This window comes from Geotrypetes seraphini, chromosome 2 (genome assembly GCF_902459505.1).
Source record: "Geotrypetes seraphini chromosome 2, aGeoSer1.1, whole genome shotgun sequence".
In the NCBI taxonomy this organism is placed as follows: domain Eukaryota; kingdom Metazoa; phylum Chordata; class Amphibia; order Gymnophiona; family Dermophiidae; genus Geotrypetes; species Geotrypetes seraphini.
The window spans coordinates 508,494,392-508,508,336 of record NC_047085.1 but is presented as its reverse complement, the minus strand read 5'-3'; the positions used below and the strand labels follow the sequence as shown (position 1 = coordinate 508,508,336).

Sequence of the window (13,945 nt, the reverse complement as noted above, 5' to 3'; positions counted from 1 at the left end):
GGGGAAACCTAGGATTTTTATGGTTGGGTCAATTGGGAAGATTTTTCCATTAAGGTTGATTGTACATATGTTTTTCTTTTTATTTTACGCTCACAGACTTGAATCTTTTCCATACGTGGTTAGAAACATGAAATCATCTACAGATCATATCCAATTTTTAGATGTTGACATCTCACTGGATTCTCAAATTAATAACTTCTCTACCAAAGTTTATATCAAATCCACTGATCACAATCAGTGTTCCCTCTAAGCGGGCGGGTGTTGTGAGCAAACTTTTTTCACCGTGAGCCAAAAATATCGGGCGCCAGCAAGTTATGAGCCAACTCGCCCGATTCTCCTCTCGCCGCCCTGCCATCTGCCGTACGCCTCTTCCGATTGTGCGCTGTGACGAGAAACGTGTGCGCTGCGATGTAATATTTTGTGCACCAGCGCAGCTTAGCGGGAACACTGGTTCAAATGGTTTTATTTATTTCCCCAAATTTATTTTTGTTATACGCATTGAAAATATTTGATATTGCGTTTAAATCAAAATCTCAATAAACTTGAAACGAGTGCCCGTGAGATTGTGGGAGGGTTAAATACTCAAAACTTAGAAGTTTTTGCTACGCCAGCTTTCTGGTATCTTTACATACAGTGGCGTACCTAGCATATGTAACATCCGGGGCCCATCATTTTTTGGCACCCCCCCATCTGTAAGAAAAACATGATTTTTAGTAACAAACCACACGTCACACATGAGTACCTAGGAAAAGGCAGCATCTTACATATTGCAGTGAGCAGTACATCAATACACCCATTGTAAAACTAAACAAGCCAGACCAGCACAGATCAATCCTACACCGTCAATCCTAACAGAAAACACACAGAACACAGAAAACACCTTCGCCTAGTAAGGAATATGTAATCACAAACTAACCCCTCCCTCTTTTACAAAACTGTAGTGTGGATTTTAGCTACGGAGGTAACAGCTCTGATGCTCATAAAATTCTGAGCATCAGAGCTGCTACCACCAAGGCTGGTGCTAAAAACGCTTCACAGTTTTGTAAAAGGGGGGATAAAATAAAAATACATAGACAAAGGTTAAATTGAACCAGCAAGAAGCTGGACTCTGCATACAATGCTTCACAGAAACAGTGACACATGTCTCCTAAAGCAATAAATAAATAGAAATTTTTTTCTACCTTTGTCTTCTGTGGTTTCTCCTTTCCTCATCTTCTTGTAACTCTCTTCCTTCCATCCACTGTCTGCCGTCTCTCTTCCCCTATATGGCATCTTCTCTCCTTCTATGCCCCTTCCAGAAACTGTATGCCTCCCCCTTCCATCTCTCCTTTCACCCCATTGGTCTGGCATCTCTCTCCTCGCCTTCCCTCTCCCACACCTCTCCTCATAGTCTGGTATCTCCCCTTCCCTGATTCTCTGGCATCTCTCTCCTTTCCTTTTCTTCCATCTTTCGCTCCCCCTCCATGCTCTCACATCTCCCCCTTCCTTTTCCCTTAGACTGGCATACCTTCCTCCTACGCTCCAAGCCCTGGCATCTCCTTTAATTCCCTCCCTCATCTTCCTTCTCCCTCCAGCTGGGTACCGCAACACTCTTCCCTGCAGCTCTGCACTTCCCCACAATTGCCATGCTTCGGTTCCTCTTCTTCCTTCCTTCCTCCCCCCCCCCCCCCCCGTGGGACCCTGCGGCACCATCAACTCTTACTCCCTCTAATGTCGGCCCTGCAGCTCCAGACTTCCTCGCACCTTCTCCCCTCCCCCTTTGGATCGCTATTATTTTAAATGTTATAGCCGCGGAGCTGTATCCATCAGTGGAGATGTCTAACCTCGGCCTGCCCCGGAACTCTTACTGCAGCAGCCGCCCGTCTAGGCAGGAACAGGAAGTCACTGTTGCAGTAAGAGTTCCGGGGCAGGCCGAGGTTAGACATCTCCACTGATGGATACAGCTCCGCGGCTATAACATTTAAAATAATAGCGATCCAAAGGGGGAGGGGAGAAGGTGCGAGGAAGTCTGGAGCTGCAGGGCCGACATTAGAGGGAGTAAGAGTTGATGGTGCCGCAGGGTCCCGCGGGGGGGGAGGAAGGAAGGAAGAAGAGGAACCGAAGCATGGCAATTGTGGGGAAATTTGCGACGCGTGTGTGCGCTGTGAAGAGAAACTTGTGCGCTGCGATGTAATATTTTGTGCGTGAGCGCAGGCCAACGCAGCTTAGCGGGAACACTGATCACAATACTTTTTTGAAATTTGATAGCAGCCATCCAAGGAAATTTAAAGAAAGTCTCCCATTTTCCCAAATGGTGAGAATCAGAAGAAATTGTTCATCTTTGAAGGACTATAAACACAATCTAAAGGATTACAAAACAAACTTGAATTAAGAGGTTATCCAAAGAAAATTGTAGATAGAGCTCGTAGGCGTGCAAAGTATCTAAATCGAGATCATTTAATAGATCAACTCAAAGGTATTCCATCTGAAGAACAAGAAGAAGAAAATGAGACTTTGTCATGCGATATTGTTCTAAAAGTTCTACGGCAGTTGAAATTATCAAAAAAATTGGGAAATAGTGAATCTACACCCTATATTTGAAAATAAAAAATTACAAATAGCATTCTTTGTTAAAAGGTCAATTGACCCCAACAAAGCCTTATGTAATATGATTAGAGGTAAAAGATATAATAAAAGGAATTAAGAAATCGTGTAAAAGCCTTTCTATTCATATCAGATTAGATTCAAAATGGCGCTTATAACCTCTAAGGACGCCAGCGCATGCACAATAGGCATTTTTAAAACATTTTAATTCATTGCGCGTACACAACTTAAATGCAATTCAAACATTAACTATGAACCAAGTCATCTTTCCGTTATCAATTTGCTTCTTTTGAACATTAACTTTTATTTGTGATTCAAAAAATCTCAGGTAGTGTTCTGACATTTATGAGAAGGAATCTAGCCAGCAAAGGACCCATTAGTGAATTACTGAAAGGCTCGATGACGTATAAAGTTAAATGGAATTTAAATAAACGCTGACCACTCTCATTTAGTGTTGAGCCCATTTGGATGTATGCTATTCAATCTAAAAATCCATCTAGATTCTCGTTGTTTAAGACGATTGAATCTATCTCCACCTCTGAATGACTTAGGTTCTACATCGATGGCAAAACACCGTAAATCATGGAATAGATGGTTCATGGTTTTACAGTGTTCAACTATAACTTCAGAACGCCTTTCATGTTTGAGATTAGATTTGTGTTCGCGCATTCTTGTTCTCAAATCTCGTGATGTCATGCCAACATATAACTTATCACACGGACATCTAATATAATAAAATGATAGGCCGCGCATGCGCACTAAAAAAAACGTGTTCCCTGATCCGTCGCGAAAATACGAGTGCGCATGCGCGGCCCCGACTGCAGCGGCGGCTTTCAAATTAAAATTAAAAAAAACAACTTACACAGCTGCGGTGGACTTCCTCACCCCCGGCTCTCAATGTGCTTCGTAACGGCTCCTCTCTCGAACTGCACCCGGATCGAGAGAGGAGCTGCGGTGGCGGCTTTCCAAATTTTTTTTAAAAACCGGCCTGCTGAGAAGGAAAGCGGCGCTGACACTGCCGCCAGCTCAGCGGTGACATGTAAAAATCGAACCTATATCGGAAGACGTCTCTGCAAGGGCTAACAGCAGCAGCCCCCGAAGCTCCTCAGCAGCCTGTCCCGCCCCCTTGAGAAGGGCTCCCGCAGTGTCCGGAAGCGCTGCTGCTGGTAGCGCTGCTCCCGCTGCTCTGCCTTTGAGCAACGCGCCGGAGCTGAACACCATGGCAGCGGCTGACAGGAGGAGACAGAGGGGAGATGGTTGGTTGATGGGAGATGCTGGACTGTTAGGGGGATAGAAAAAGGGGAGGAAAGGTAGGGAGGCCTACTGCTGGACAAGAGGAGCACGAAGAGGTGCTGTTGGAAAGGGGGAGGGGAAAAGAAAGGGAGGCCTACTGGTGGAGTCCACCGAAGGCCTCTTCTATCTGCAAAAACCTACTGAGGATCGCGGCTGGCTGTAGCGAACCTCGCTGGCCGCTCTGCACCTCAGTAGCATGTTCCCTCTGACGCACCGGATCGCGTCAGAGGGAACGTGCTACCGAGGTGCTTAGCGCCTGCGAGGTTCGCTACAGCCAGCCGCGATCCTCAGTAGCCTTTTTTAAATTGTAGATTGCTCGTTCTCTCTCTCTTTATTCGGGGCAGACCAGGAAGAGCAGGCAAAGGGTCGGGTTGAGAGCGGCCGCTCCCGCGCTATAGTTTGTGTGACCCCATTCCTCCCGTGAAGCGCTATAGGGGGAGAGCCAGGCCGGGAGGAGAGGGCCCAGGGATCTGGGTGATAGGAGGAGAGAAAGTGGAGGGTGGTGTGGGCACCCGGGTGCAGAAACCCAGGCAGAGGGTGCAGTTACTACTGCATTGCGATAGCGGGCTCGAGTGAAGCGGCAAGGATGATCGCTGGGAGCAGTACTGCTGAAGGAACTGAGAAGGGGGAAAGGGCCACTTCCAGTTGCAGCAAGTGGACTTTCTTTTTACATCTGATACTACTGCTGCTCTGTCACTGAACTTGAAATTTTGTAAAAGGATGACACTGGATGTTGGAAAGGGGAAACAGAGGCAAAGGGAGCCATGTTGGATGAGGGGGAAGGGATACTAGGGATTGACAAATAAATTGGTGATGGATGAGGGAAGAAATATATAGAGAAAGATGGGGTGATTCTTGATGGAGGGCAAGACAGAGACAGCAGCATGCTGGATGGGATAGCAGAGAGAGAGAGAAGAAGGAATGATGCTGGATGGGGAGAAAAAGGTGGAAATAGGGAAGGTAAAAGGGGAAATGGGAACCTGAATATGGGTAAGTAAAAGGAAGAGAGAGGGGTTACTGCTGGACAGGGGGAGCAGGGAAGGGGTACTACTGGAGAGGGGGGAGGTAAAAAGAAGGGAGACGGGCTACTGCTGGACAGGGGGAGCAGGGAAGGGGTACTACTGGAGAGGGGGGAGGTAAAAAGAAGGGAGACGGGCTACTGCTGGACAGGGGGAGCAGGGAAGGGGTACTACTGGAGAGGGGGGAGGTAAAAAGAAGGGAGAAGGGCTACTGCTGGACAGGGGGAGCAGGGAAGGGGTACTGCTGGACATGGGACAGAAAGAAAAAAATGCCTCAGCCCCCCATTGTGCTAAAAGTCTACACATCTATTCTAGCACCCGTTAATGTAACGGGCTTAAAGACTAGTATAAGATAAACAGCATAAGTAGTTTTACAATTGGTGAACTGTCTAAGGTCATATTTTCTATGTTCTTGTGGGTTAATAAACTCTTTACATTCTTTAGTAATATTGCAAATATTGCAACAACCACATCTGTAAGGACCTAACACTATGTCACGTGCTGTTGATATATCAAATTTACAGTATGTAAAAGATGGACTTAAAATTTTTTGTCAATCGTTAGCATTGCTGAATTTTGATCCCAGAGGGGGTTATTCTGTATACTTTTATTACTTTTTATGGCTTTTACATGATTTCTTAATTCCTTTTATTATATCTTTTACCTCTGATCATATTACATAAGGCTTTGTTGGGGTCAATTGATCTTTTAACAAAGTTTTTAATATGTATTCTAAATAAATATTAACTTTTTAGTTTTTATTTCTTAACAATGCCTTATTGTACATATGTTTTTCTTTTTCTTTTAGCTTGTTACCAATTTATATTGCGGTTTGTTTTAACCCTTACAACTAATGGTAGGTTTCTTTATGCTCATGTCACCATGTTTTTACCACACAAGGTGTGGTTTCTAAAAAGCTTGTGGTATCTTCATGTACTTTCGTTGGTAATTTGATCTCATAACTTTTAATCCTCCTAGTTTTGATCCTGTCTAATTCACATGAGGTTATTCTTTTCATTCATTTTTTCTATTGATTTTATTCATTTTGTCCTTTTCACTTTTTCATTTGTTTTTTTGGTATCCACGATCACCCTCTGATTCATGCTATATTTCTTTCATAATCATGTCTCAATTTTTCCTTTTGCCATGTCACTCTTTCCACACAGGTTATTTTACACACACCACCTGTCCCCTTATGAAGTACATATTCTTAGCAGTGTTATTTATATTTATATTCATTAGGACCCCTGAAGAAGGTGTGTTCTCCGAAACACGGACCGTCGGGTCCCAGGGTTTGTAAAAAGGGTGATAATAGTTACCGCATTTTATATTTGGTTCAATAAACACAGCCTGCATCTTGTACATACTGTCTGAAGTTTTCTCTTTTGTTTTCTACTACAAAAACAATTGCTGCTGCTGGGTCAGACCAGTGGTCCATCGTGCCCAGCAGTCCACTCCTGCGGCGGCCCCTAGGTCAAGGACCTGAGCCCTAACTGAGTCTAACCTTACCTGCGTTCGTTCTGATCTAGCAGAAACTTGTCTAACTTTGTCTTGAATCCCCGGAGGGTGTTTTCCCCTACGACAGCCTCCAGAAGAGCATTCCAGTTTTCCACCACTCTCTGGGTGAAAAAGAACTTCCTTCCGTTTGTACGCAATCTATCCCCTTTTAACTTTAGAGAGTGCCCTCTCATTCGCCCCACCTTGGAGAGGGTGAACAACCTGTCTTTATCTACTAAGTCTATTCCCTTCATTATCTTGAATGTTTCCATCATGTCCCCTCTCAGTTTCTCTAATCTCTCACTGTACGGCAACTCCTCCAGCCCTTTAATCATTTTAGTTGCTCTTCTCTGGACCCATTCGAGTACTACCATGTCCTTCTTCAAGTATGGCGACCAGTGCTGGGGCCATACCATGGCTCAGTACAGCAGGATGATAACCTTCTCCGATCTGTTGGTGATCCCCTTCTTAATCATTCCTAGCATTCTGTTCGCCCTTTTCGCTGCTGCCGCACATTGTGCGGACTTATTAGAACCAGTAATTCACATAGATTTATAACCAACCCTCTCTAGTAAGTCAAATATAAATGTTGTATCCGGGTTGTTATGGTAAACTAAAGTCACAAGTTCAATCGATATACCTCAGCCCCACCACTCCACCGCAATAATAATCTTTTCTAAAGCGGGAGATTTACGTGGTGCTTCATCATTGGTAAATCGTTTTTAGCGCTGTGGTTGTTTTTAAATTCGTTTTTTTATATATATATATTTTTTTCAATAAATAGAAAATTATAAAGTGCAGTTATATACTTAACGTCTAAGCACAGCTAGACCTGGGAGTCCGACCCGACATGTTTCGCACTGGTTGTGCTGTCTCAAGGGTCTCCCGAGGAAGCCGCAGTCATCCGACTCACAAGTGTAGTGACAGTGAAAGATCTTTCACTGTCACTACACTTGTGAGTCGGATGACTGCGGCTTCCTCGGGAGACCCTTGAGACAGCACAACCAGTGCGAAACATGTCGGGTCGGACTCCCAGGTCTAGCTGTGCTTAGACGTTAAGTATATAACTGCACTTTATAATTTTCTATTTATTGAAAAAAAAATATATATATATAAAAAAACGAATTTAAAAACAACCACAGCGCTAAAAACGATTTACCAATGATGAAGCACCACGTAAATCTCCCGCTTTAGAAAAGATTATTATTGCGGTGGAGTGGTGGGGCTGAGGTATATCGATTGAACTTGTGACTTTAGTTTACCATAACAACCCGGATACAACATTTATATTTGGCACATTGTGCGGACAGCTTCATCAACTTATCCATGTTAAACTTCATTTGCCATGTCGCAGCCCATTTCTTGAGTGTGTTTATGTCCTGTTGTAGGTCTTCACAATCCTCCTGTGTATATTATATATTGTGACCAGGCCGGTTCCTAGGTTGGTGGAAAGCCGGGCCCGGGCCACAGGTAGATTCATGTAGCGCCTTTTGTATGGATGGCAGAAAGGAAAACCAGGAAAAGGGATTTCTCAAAAGAAAAACAGCTTCATTTTATTTGTAATCCACGAGCATGGTAAACCAACAATATGTTCATCAAGGCAATGTCCTATAAGTCCTTGGGAGCAATCCCTCTTGCTCTAGTGTGGGCAACTTGCCCTGTACTTGTCAGCAAAAGCATAAAGAAAAAAAAACGTTTTTCCAAAACCACCCTTCAGGAGTGTGCTTTAATTTTCTGGAGCCCACCTCTTCCTGGGCAGGCTGGCAACTTCCAGCCAGTGTTCAGGGCTCACCCAGTCAGTACTCCCTGATGCTGGGCTACTTGCACTCCCCCCACAAGGGTCTCCCTCACTGAGGCAATTCCAAACTCCTAACTTTGCTTCTGGAGTCCTTTGGGTTTACTGGAAAGCCTGGAAACAGACTTCCCTCCAATTGCCTTTAATTAGGCAGAGCTGCTTCTGCCCTTTCTTACAGCTTGCTTTAGCTAAGGGGTTTTAGAACCACCCTTCACACTTCATTCCCCCATATCTCCATGTCCTCCTCCCATTCACTGTCCTCATGAATACTGGGCATTTCTTCTTCGTTGGACAGGGAGTCTAGGTAGTATTGGCAAGTTCCCCTCCTGGGCTGTTCCTCCCCTCCCCCACTCTGCCTGCCTGTCAGCTCTCTGCTAAAGTGCTCTTTCCCATACACCACTCCCGGGTCCCTCTCCCCGGGTCTGCTAGGCAAGGCAATAAACCTCCCAGGACTTATATTCTCCCTCCTACTAGGCTGACCTTTGTATAGCGTCCTGGGCTGGGGAACTGGAACTCTGGAACTGCCCCTTCGGCAAGTAGCTGCACTCTCTCCATTAGAGCCAGCTGAGAACCTCTGCTTGCTCTGCCTCCTCTCTATTTGAGGAAGCTGGTCCCCACTATCACGAGTGCTAACCCCACCCCCTCCTGGGTTGGGTTTAGGTTTCTCACCCTGAGGAAAGGATCGATAGGGGAGATAATTGGCTTGCAGTGCCCTTCCCCCCTGGCTGTTATGTTGTACTGAATCTTGCCTCTGCCCCTTTCCTCTGGGCTGAGTCAGCTGAGCCTGCTCCAGGCCAGGTTTTACCAAGCCCTTTGATGCCTGCTGGGGAAGTTTAACTGTTCTTTTCCTTGGGACAGGGGCTTCCCTGTCACAGTATGTCAACCTGTAACCCATTCCAAGCCCTTTGGGGATAATGGGATATAAAATTAATTAAATAAATGCACTGGCTGCCATTAACTGAAAGAATCAAGTTTAAATTAGGAATCATTGCCTATAAGATTCTGAAAAGCAAAACAGAAAAGAATGATTAACATATCCATCTGTGAATATGGATAAAGATGGGATTGAAAGTATTTCCATTATTTATGTCGTCTAAGCACCTGTGATTGATAGGTGCCAATTTATGAAGGGAGACTGTCAATTGCTGTCTATTTTTTTCACTGATGTGATCAACTGAGTGTGCCGGTGCTTCTACATAACATTATTTTTGAGCATTACCATAACAAATTTTTTTGCTGTGTGATTTTTTTTCATCTTTCTGCATTTGCTTTTTGGCTTTATAATGATGTCTCAATACTGATTTTTTTAAAAAGTAATATCTTCCCTTACCCAGTGAGATCAGGGTCTGATAATTCTCCTCCATCACCTCCCTGTAGAGCTCCTTCTGCTCTTCATTTAAATACTCCCACTCCTCTTGGGAGAAAGAGACAGCGATGTCCTCAAACTTTACCGGCATCTGAAATACAAAGCGGAAACACACTCAGAATCTTCAGCATTGCACAGATCTCCCAATGCTGGTGCCCATTGGGGTAGGGAAAAGTTTGCTGAATGCATATGTTTTAATATGTTTATTAAGATTTTCAATAAAGTGCCAGAAACATCACAAAACAGTGCAATCCAAAGACTTTTACATGTGCACAGATAAACCCCCCTCCCCACATTCATTAATAACAGTGTCCAACAATCCAGCATGTGGCATAAGACCCCCTTCACAAATTCAATAGATGACCATGGGCCTGGGGTGTTTGGTCCATCCAAAAGTGCTCTGAAATCAAACTGAAGCGGTAACCCGTGGCCATATCTAATCTAATCTAATCCTTAGGTTTGTATACCGCATCATCTCCACGTTCGTAGAGCTCGACGCGGTTTACAGTAGGAGAAATAGGAAGGAACTACAACAGAGGGTTAGAGGTAAAAGTGTGAAGAAAATTTAGAGGACTTGGGATGCCAAGATATAAGAGTTTCCTTGATTCCTAAGTTGGAGGGAGACTTACATTTTTTGAGAAAAGCCAGGTTTTCAGATGTTTGCGGAAAACTTGGAGAGAGCTCAAGTTCCGAAGAGGGGAGGTAAGGTTGTTCCAGAGCTCAGTGATTTTGAAGTGGAGGGAGGTCCCTAGCTTTCCTGTGTGGGAAATGCCTTTTAGCGAGGGGAAGGATAGTTTTAATTTGTGGGAGGATCTGGTGGTATTAGGGTTTGAGGAATTCCAAGAAAGAGGGATAAAGGGAGGGAGGATACCATATAGGATTTTGAAAGCTAAACAGGCACATTTATAGTGGACCCTGGTGATTATCGGAAGCCAGTGGAGCTTGGCCAGGAGCGGGGAGACATGGTCAAATTTACTTTTAGCGAAGATGAGCTTGGCCGCGGCATTCTGAATCCGTTGGAGTCTGTGGAGGTTTTTCTTAGTTAGGCTTAAGTAGATAGAGTTGCAATAGTCCAATTTGGAGAGGATGATGGATTGGCCAAGGAGGGTAAAATGTTTTTGATGGAAGCAGGATCTAACTTTCCTCAGCATGTGAAGGCTGAAAAAGCATTTTTTTACCAAGGATTGGAGGTGGTCATTGAAGGACAATGTGGAATCAATGATGATGCCCAAGACCTTGCTCGAGAACTCAAGCTGCAGAGAGGAGCCAGAGCGGGTCCCGGGACAACCAATTGGTCAAAATAGCTTTCTTTCCTAGAAGCACTGCTCTCGCTACAAAAGCTGTCATCCATCAAGGTTATCTAAGCGGTTTTACAATCAGGTACTCAAGCATTTTCCCTCTGTGTCCCAGTGAAGCATGAGCCTGTGCATACTTGGGGCAGTTATGAGTAGGGGTAATTCCCATCCTAGATGCCCTTTCAGGGACAATATAAAGCCGCAGAACAATCTTCAATTGTAATTCCCAGTGAAGCATGTGGGACATCCTCCTGATATTTTTCAGCACCTGTTGCACCTGTTGAGCTGACAAAGAGCACTGCAGGTCTTCTGCCCAGGATGCCGCCAAGATGTCAAAGTTAGGTCCCACTTGACAGTCCCGAAGGCCCATTAAGTGAAATTTGAGAGGAATCATCTGTTGAGCTGAGAGACTGAAAAGTTCAGAGAGAGCTTCACGGCTGTCTTCCGTGAGGTATTCAACTGGTAATGAATGGACATAATGTCGTATTTGGTAGTAAGCGAAAATATCCGTGGCTGGCAAATCAAACATACGACATAGGGTTGCAAAGGAAGCCAGATGTCCATCCTCCGAAATCAACTGAAATAAATATCGTAAACCTTTTACAGCCCAAATACATTGAAACCACAGATGACAGTTTAGCACTTTTACAAAGCCACCACCACGTCCGCCTAGCCGGGGCAAAAACAGGATAATTTGCCACCACCGGGCGGAGGGTCGGATCAGTGACATGCAACATATAGCTGATATGGTAAGGAGCCAGTAATGACAATTCTATTGGAGTAGCCGTAAAATAGGAAGTACCTCTAAACCAATCATTGATGTGTCTCATCTGACATGCCAAGGCATACCAGCGAATGTTCAGCAAGCCATATCCTCCCCTTTCCCTGGGCAGACACATCCGAGGAAGTGTCATGCGGTGGCATCTACCCCCCCATATGAAATGATGTAAGCCCTTGGTAAAGTAAGGTGGACATTGTGAACATAGGATAATAATATAGGAAGCACCTGGAATCTGTACAGCCATTTGGGGAAAAGCACCATATTATACAGGGCCACACGTCCCACCACTGAGAGGGGAAATGTAGACCAAATTTGTAGTCTATGTAAAATTTCAGTCATCAAAGGGGAGATATTGCAACTGTATAGAGTCGTGACATCTCTAGGAATCCATACCCCCAAATATTTGATAGAGGCCGAAGCCCATGTAAAAGGGAACTCCCCCTACCAAGACTGTTGCAGTGCAAGCGGGCTAGCTAGGGCAGTGGACTTTCTGTAATTTAAGGTGAATCCTGAATAAAATCGGAATTCATCTAATGCTTGTAATAGATGGGAAATGGAGTGACTCGGCCTTGGCAAAGTAAATAGTAAATCGTCTGCCTGTCAACCTCTCACAAATCCCACCTGGTCCGGAGCGATAAGGTTGGGGAGGAAGAGCGCCAAGCGATCTGCCAGAATTTTAGACAGAATTTTAATGTCTACATCTAGAAGTGATATAGGTCGGTATGACTCAGGAGCCGTACTCTCCCTCCCAGGTTTCAATATTAAAGTGATTAGAGCCTCATTTGCTTCCTCCAGAAGTTGCCCTCCCTCAACAGCCTGGGTATAATATTCGTGTAACGGGAGCCCGATCTGAGGGGATAACAACTTATAAAATTCAGCTGTAAAGCCATCGGGCCTTGGGGCAGAGTAATTCCGCTTGGTCTGAATGGCTTTCTGTAATTCTTTAATCGTAATGGGAGCATTCAGAGATTGTACGTTCCGCTCTAGCAATTTAGGGAAGCCAGAATCCTCTAAGTAGTCCCGAATGAGAGGACCAGCCCCGAGTCCCGCCTGCCATAAATTCCCCTAAAGTAGGAATGGAACGTTCGCGCTATCAAATCGGTAGAATGTTGCAACTGACCCGTGTCATCTCAAAGACCAAATACAAAACGCTGTCCCCTGGCCTGTTTAGTCAAGCGAGCCAATAATTTCCCTGAGTGATTCCCATAATAATAATATTGAAACTTCTGGTAAAACAACATCTTGACTGTGCGCTCATGTATATAGAAATTAAGGGCCATCTCCACAGAGACTAGTTGTTCCTTGTGAGCTCGGGACGGCTGATGGGTGTACCGACGTTTAGCTACCACTAACTCTTGTTCCAAATGAACAATGCCTCTAGACAAGTGTCTATTGCGATCTATAACATATGCAATGCGATCTCCTCTAAGAACCACCTTGGCTGTACTCCAAAATAGTACGGGGTCTTGTCAGTATTGACCGTTAAACTCCAAAAATTCTTCCCATTTGGTTGTCAAGTAAGTTTTAAAATGGTCATCCTGCAAACCAATGCCCATATTCACATCTATCCAAATCAGAGTGTGATCGGATATCGCCGCGGGGCCAATAACCGTGGAGTCTACATTAAGAAAGGCCCGGCTTGTAGAAAGGATGTAATCTATTCTAGAAAGTGTGCCATGCGCCCGCAACCTATGGGTAAAATCTCTTTCGGTCGGGTGCAATAGGCGCCACGGATCTACCAAGTCCACAGCCTCACAAAGATACGGGATTCCTCACATCGGTGCAGTCCCTGGAGATGAGCAATCACTACTCGGGTCAAGTACTTGATTATAATCACCTGCCAAAAATATCGGGTCTGCCACCCGCTCGAGCAATAGGGATGTAATACATTCAAAAAAGGAGTGATCATATACGTTAGGAGCGTAAATATTTAAAAGGTAAAACGAATATGTACCTATCGTCAAATAAAGCAACAAGTATCTGCCCTGTGGATCACTGTCTACAACTTCAGTCAGGCGGGTTTCCTGCAGGCAGGCTATGTTGGCCTTATGACGTTTCAACTGGGTCAATATTTGTTCTTTTGATGGGGGAAGTAATACCCGACACATTCCAAGATATAATTCTTAGCATATTGGCCATGGCCAAGTTAAAGTGTAAGATATTGTGTCAGGCAATAGCAATTGCCACATAGGTTATCCATCCCGGGTTCCCAGCCTTACCCTGATGGCAAATATAGGAATGGGTGCCACCTCCACCCATCATCCAAATCAGCTAAGACGCACCACCATTCATCAGTATCAGGTCCCACCTAAGGAA

General features: G+C 44.7%; 1 protein-coding gene across 2 annotated transcripts in view; it reads right to left on the bottom strand.

Annotated features, from left to right (window-relative positions):
* Nucleotides 1–13,945, bottom strand: part of LOC117354609 (oocyte zinc finger protein XlCOF6-like) — a 45,312-nt gene that overhangs the window by 9,698 nt on the left and 21,669 nt on the right. For both annotated transcript variants that reach the window (XM_033932402.1, XM_033932404.1), the window contains exon 3: nucleotides 9,518–9,644. In XM_033932402.1, the coding sequence (XP_033788293.1) occupies nucleotides 9,518–9,644 (127 nt within the window). The remainder of the gene's footprint in view (nucleotides 1–9,517; nucleotides 9,645–13,945) is intronic.